A 6,808-nucleotide genomic window follows, 5' to 3' on the forward strand; every position below is an offset into this window, starting at 1 on the left:
TTTTCATGTTGGTCAGGCTGGTCTTGAACTCCCGACCTCAGATTATCCACCTGACTCAGCCTCCCTAAATGCTGGGATTACAGACATGAGCCACCGAGCCTGAGTTAAAGCTTTTTTTCTTTTCTTTTCTTTCTTTTTTTTTTTTTTCTTAATAAAAGACACTTTCTCAAGCCCAGGTAGAGTTAAAGCTTTTTTCGTCCAGCAAGTGTAGCAGACAATCTTGTCTAGACAATTTCATTTGCCGATCGCCATTGGAAAGGGCAGTTTCTAACACGGCATTCTAAACTAGACACCTCCAGTGCAAGGTTGAGACTTGTACATGAAGTGATGGAAGCCAGTGTGTCTGACTGCTAACTGAAGATTTGTATTTCAACAGGCATAGGGTTGACAGAGCATTAGGTCATCTGAGAGACTAGCAATATTATTAAATTCCCAAAATGGCGTATAAACCACTTCCAGAGGCCTCATTCCTTCTTCTCATCAAGACCTACATTAATAGTAACATTACATTAGCATAAGGAACACAACCTGTAATTTTGGTGAATTTTGTAGGTATGCTTCCAAGTGTCTGAGAGTCATTTAAACCAAATATGCAGCTAGCCCAATCAAATTGAATGTAAACCTAGAGCCCAATTTCATAAGAACCAATCTCAATTAGAATGTCTTAAATAAAGCAATCTGCTTCCATAAAGTCATCTTCTCCTAAAATCAAAAAGTTCCTGGGATTCCTGACTCAATTACCTGAGTTCTGACAAATGTGTATATAATGGGTCATAATGTGAGCTTAAATTGAGAAGCCTGTGCCCATAGCTGTATTCTCAGTAACAGCATCAACTAAGGCTAACCTTCCGAAGCTTTTTCTTTTTTTCCTTTTTCTTTCTCTTCAAGAGTTTGACAACGTTACCTTTGAATCTTTGTGATGTTTCTTCCAGAAGGCAATTGGATCTGTCACTTGTTACTGGAGCATTTAGGCAAATATAAGGAGAAAAAAGTCAGAGGTCTCTTGTGGTTAATAAAACTTAATGGCTGTAGTTGATTTTCAGCAAGTATGGCAGACAATCTTGTCTATAATTATGCTACAATCATACTACAATTATAGTACAATAATAATAATAAAATGGAGGAAGCTAGAATCCTCTGTTAAAGTATACTAAATATCAATTTAGAAGGATTTAGTCAATAAGAACATAATATAGGCCCAGTGCTGTGGCTCATGTCTGTAATCCCAACACTTTGGGAGGCCAAGGCAAGAAGAGGCTTTCTTGAGAGCCAGAATTCAAGACCAGGATGGGAAACATAGCAAGACTTCATCTCTGCAAAAAAAGGAACACAATATGGATCAACTGTGAGAGTATTGACAATCGCCAGTTCCCTTAATTTTTTTTTTTTTTTTTCGAGACAGAGTCTAAAAAGTCTAAGGCTGGGAGCAGTGACTCACACCTGTAATCCCAGCACTTTGGGAGGCCAAGGCAGGTGGATCATGAGCTCAGGAGTTCAAGACCAGCCTGGCCAACATGGTGAAATCCTGTCTCTACAAAAATACAAAAAAATTAGCTGAGTATGGTGGTGTGTGCCTATAGTCCCAGCTACTCTGGAGGCTGAAGCAGGAGAATTGCTTGAACCTGGCAGGTGGAGGTTGCAGTGAGCCAAGATCGCACCGTTCCACCACTCCAGCATGGGTGACAGAGTGAGACTCTGTCTCCAAAAGAAAAAGAAAAAAAGAAAAGAAAGAAACAATTCTGAAAAGACTAAATATGACTACATAGTGTATGATCTCAATATGACATTGGGGAAAGGACAAAACTATAGAGGCACTAAAAAGATCAGTGGTTGCCAGGGTCTAGAAGGAGAGAGGCTTCACTAGGTGGAGCCTAGAGGACTTTTAGGATAGTGAAACTTCTTTTCTTCTTCTTTTTTTTTTTTTTTTTTTGAGATGGAGTCTTGCTCTGTCACCCAGGCAGGAGTACAGTGGCACAATCTCAGCTCACTGCAACCTCCACCTCCTGGGCTCAAGCCATCCTCCAGTCTCAGCCTCTCAAGTAGCTGGGACTACAGGTGCCCACCACCATGCCCAGTTGATTTCCTGACTGGGTTTCACCATGTTGGCCAGGCTAGTCTTGAACTCCTGGGCTCAATCAATCCACCTGCCTCAGTCTTGTAAAGTGCTAGGATTACAGGCATGAACCACCTTGCCTGGCCAGGATAATGAAACTTCTGTATGATACTACAATGGTAGATATGTCATCAATGTCATTATATATTTGTCAAAACCCATAGAACACACAATACCAAGAGTGAACCTTAATGTAAACTATGGGCTTTGGGTAATAATGTGGTATCAATGCAGTTTAATAGATTATAATAAAAGTTCAACTCTCATGTGGGATGTCAATAGTGGGGAAGGCAGGTGAAATGCTCTATATTTTCTGTTCAATTTTGCTGTGAACCTAAAAGTGCTCTAAAAAAATAAAGCATATAAAAGTAAAAATTATTTTTAAAAAACTGGAACACAGAAAGGATTGCTCAAACTCAGAAAGACTGAGGATGGATGTTGAACACAGAACTGAAGGATGAATGGGAATTAGCTAGATTGAAACCAGGGCCTTGAGGGCAAGAAGAAGCAGGCACTCCAGGAAAAGGAGAGCAAGGGTAAGGGCCCCCTGGCTGGCATCCAGGTGGGAGGGGAGAACTATGATGACAGAAGACTGAGTAACGATCAATGAAACCAAATGATTGAGTGCCGCCTTCTGGATTCTTGACTTCCAGAGCCAGGAGTCTCTGTTGGCTCTTAGGCCATTGCTCTATGAAATACCAATCTTTTTGTCCTCTAGCCTCTCCTCCAGTTGCTGAGCTCCTGGTGCGTTTTGAGGAGTAGAAGGCAAAAAGGACCCTCTTGTTTTTCTTTGGATCCAGAGAGAAATTGAGCAAATGACAAAGCAAATGGGATAAAATGTATTTTGTTTTTCCTGATCTTCCCATGAGAGGCAAATACAGGTTAAGGATGGGTGAATCTGGGTAAAGGATACAGAAATGTTCCTTCCAAGATTTTTGTTGGTAACTGGTCCAAGTATGATATTATTTCCAAATAGAAAGCTAAAACAAACAAAACAATTGGCCTTGGGAAACTGGCCAGTCTTGAAGTAATCAAGTAAATAGAAACAATCAACTAAGTAGAAGCTGGGAGGTGACTTTTTATTTTTTTTATTTGAGACAGAGTCTCACTCTGTCGCCCAGGCTGAAGTGCAGTGGCGCGATCTCGGCTCACTGCAACCTCCACCTCCTGGGTTCAAGCTATTCTCCTGCCTCAGCCTCCCGAATAGCTGAGACTACAGGCACTTGCCACTATGCCCGGCTAATATTTGTATTTTTAGTAAAGACAAGGTTTCACTGTGTTAGCCAGGATGGTCTCAATCTCCTGACCTCATGATTGGAAGGTGAGATTCTTAAGGAACAACCAGTGTTGCGAAAATAATACGAATACCCACCCTCCCCTCAAAAAACCCCTAAATTCAGTTCTTCGCTTGCTAATGTGTGATCCTGGCAAAGTCACCTAAGCCGCTGAGCTTCATTTCCTCCACCCCATAGAGTTGTTTCAACTATCAAATAAAAGAATGTATATCAACGCCTTTCATGAACTATATTATTGCTGCTACCGTAGAAATGGAAAGTGTGTAATAATAATTTGGACTAGATCCAAAACTACTTTGGACACTTCTGAGACTGTGGCCACGCCACTGTCACCTTCCAAAGGCCACCAGGCTTTCCCTGATGTGGCACGGGCAGCGCACCCCCACCTTTCCAGGTGGGCGGTGCACACGTCGCTAGACTCTCCAGGTGACCGCGGCAGCTGCCCGAGAGCGCAGGCGCGGAGGCAGACCACGTGAGAACCTGGCCACGCCTTCCGGCCTTAGCGTCACTCTGATCCCGCCCCTCTCGAATGCCATCGCGGGATCGCCCTGGAAACGCATTCTCCGGGAGCGGCAGCCGCCAATGGGAAGTTAGCGAGTGCCACGAACAGGCCAATAAGGAGGGAGCAGTGCGGGGTTTAAACTTAAGGCTAGGCCGGCTCTTCCCGGCGTGCTGCGGAGGAACGGCTGTTGGTTTCTGGTGGATTCAGGTCCTCGGCTGGTCGGGACTCCGGTGTTCTGCTTCTCTCCGCTGCTGCCTGGTGAAGAGGAAGCCATGGCGCTCCGAGTCACCAGGGTGAGCCGCTGCGGACTGCGAACTAATGCGGCCTTCCTCGCTGCTGCCTGCTGGTCCTGCCTCGCCTGCGGGAGCCCCCCGAGCGGGAGAGGAATTCAGGAGCAATTTAGGGAGGAAGGTGGGAGGGGAGTCACCAAGAGAACCGAGGTGGGCCCAGGCCTGGTGGGGGAATGTGGGGGACGGTGGACGGAGAGAGGAAGGTGAGAAAAAGATCTGGACCGATATTGGATAAATGTTTGGGGGAGGTGGAGAGTCGACCAGGAACCTTTTGAAAAAGTGTTGGAGGGTTCATGAGTGGGCCCGCCAGCAACTGCGTAACCCCCATTCCAGAGAGAAGGTGTCTGCAGTTGGAGGCTTTTTCAGTTTCCTTTCAAATGTAAATTATCAGTATTTTAGGGCTGGCCAGGACTAATTAGGAAATCCCTCTATCGGTAAATGTAGAGGTTCTCGGTGGAAACTGACTTGTCACGGCCTCAGAGTACACTCTGGGACCCACGTTTTTCCTTGGAACCCATATTTAGTCGGCTTTCCTTCTGGGAACCTCTCTTGTGCCCCACCTTAATTAACCCTTGACTTACTCGAGCCTCTGTGGACCAGCTCTTAAAGTAGTCTTGCTTCTTTCAGAACTCGAAAATTAATGCTGAAAATACGACGAAGATCAGTATGGCAGGCGCAAAGCGCGTGCCTGTGGCCCCTGCTGCAACCTCGAAGCCCGGACTGAGGCCAAGAACAGCTCTTGGGGACATTGGTAACAAAGTCAGTGAACAACTACAGGCCAAAATGCCTATGAAAAAGGTAGCCCTCTTCCTGACCTAACTTCTGTAAGAGCCCGCCTTCCAACTGTGGTCCTTGATGCAGAAATATTCCATTCTCTCTGTTTCATCTATACAGGAAGGAAAACCTTCAGCTACTGGAAAAGTTATTGCTAAAAAACTACCAAAACCTCTGGAAAAGGTACCTATGCTGGTGCCAGTGCCGGTGTCCCAGCCAGTGCCAGAGCCAGAACCTGAGCCTGTTAAAGAAGAAAAACTTTCGCCTGAGCCTATTTTGGTAAACTTATTCTTAACATTGTAGAGTCTTGTTGATTATTTCTTCTGTCCCTTATTTCACTGATACATGCAAGAGCATGTATTAATAGTAATATTGATATCATTTATTGAGTGCTTAGCATGAGGCAAGCTCTGCCTAACATTTTACATGCAATAACTCACATAATCTTTACCTGTACTCTCTGAGGTAGGTATTATCACCTCTACTATTTAAGTCATGGCTTTAGAAAGGTTATGTCAGGATCACACAGGTAAGTGGCCCATATGGGATTCAAGCTCAGGCTGTCTGGCTTCAGAATCTATGCTTTTGTTAACTTTCTTATATTACTTTCTTTGTTAATGATATTAAGAAGTAGCTGCCTGAACCAAAGGTTTTATTATCCAAGTACAAGCCATCTCTGCAGAATTTATCCTCGTAAACATAGAATATTGTCTTGAATTTTTTTTTTTTTTTTTTTTTGGTGACAGGGTTTCACCATGTTGGTCAGCCTGGTCTTGAACTCCTGACTTCAGGTGATCTGCCCGCCTCGGCCTCTCAAAGTGCTGGGATTACAGGCGTGAGCCACGGCGCCCAGCCTGAATTTTTTTTTTTTTTTAAACTGCCTAATATGGCTACTAAATAATAAGCCTGTAACATTGGAATATGTAAATGAGTAAAACAGGAAGAATGCAACTCTTCAGGGAGTGGTTAAGAAGATGAATTAACATTTAGCCTCAAAGAAAAAAAATGTTAGGATGTTTTAGAAAAGAAAAAAGATTTAGCCTCAAGACCAATAACTTTTTATTAAATATCAAATGTGTAAATGTGTCCTATCCTGCGAAGGAACTGTAGGTCATGTAGAGGAGGATGCTTTGATGAAATTGCAATGAACTGCATTCTGAAGCTCTGTTTTTTTTAAACTTAGTTAAAACCAGTTGAGAAAATTATCTGAAAACAATTTTTTTGAGATGGCAGTCTCGCTCTGTTGCCCAAGCTGATATGCAGTGGCACGATCTCAGCTCACTGCAACCTGTGCCTCCCAAGTTCAAGCAATTTTCCTGCCTCAGCCTCCCAAGTAGCTGGGATTACAGGCACACGCCACCACACCCAGCTGATATTTATATTTTTAGTAGAGGGGGTTTCACCATGTTGACCAGGCTAGTCTCAAACTCCTGACCTCAAGTGATCCACCCACCTTGGCCTCCCAAAGTGCTGGGATTACAGGCGTGAGCCACCATTTAGCTTGAGCCTGGCCACTTTAGCTTATTGTATCTAAGGATAAGAGATTGAAAGATATTGCTTTAGTGTTGAATTTCTGGTCATAGTACTTGAAACTTGTAGCCAGCACAGTTTTTAACTGGGAATATCAAACTACATGAGGCTTTCTTGAAAGGCCCATACTGATTCTTAACTTTGCTTTCCCACTTAGTAAGAATGCCTTCCCCACCCTGTCTTTCATTTAGCTAATAACCTTTTCATCCTGGAAAACAGCTCAAGCATCAACTCCTGAAGCTTTCCCTAACTTCCCCCATCTCTACCCCTATTCCTAGAATCCATCTTTTTTTTTTTTTTTTTT

General features: G+C 43.7%; 1 protein-coding gene across 1 annotated transcript in view; it reads left to right on the forward strand.

Moving 5' to 3' along the window:
- The first annotated feature begins 3,937 nt into the window (after positions 1 to 3,937).
- Positions 3,938 to 6,808, forward strand: part of CCNB1 (cyclin B1) — a 10,034-nt gene continuing 7,163 nt past the window's right edge. Inside the window, exons 1-3 of the mRNA XM_037738196.1 lie at positions 3,938 to 4,203; positions 4,828 to 4,998; positions 5,095 to 5,273. Coding sequence (XP_037594124.1) covers positions 4,183 to 4,203; positions 4,828 to 4,998; positions 5,095 to 5,273 — 371 coding nt within the window. The 5' untranslated portion in view covers positions 3,938 to 4,182. The remainder of the gene's footprint in view (positions 4,204 to 4,827; positions 4,999 to 5,094; positions 5,274 to 6,808) is intronic.

Source organism: Cebus imitator, unplaced genomic scaffold (assembly GCF_001604975.1).
Source record: "Cebus imitator isolate Cc_AM_T3 unplaced genomic scaffold, Cebus_imitator-1.0 Scaffold50, whole genome shotgun sequence".
NCBI lineage: Eukaryota > Metazoa > Chordata > Mammalia > Primates > Cebidae > Cebus > Cebus imitator.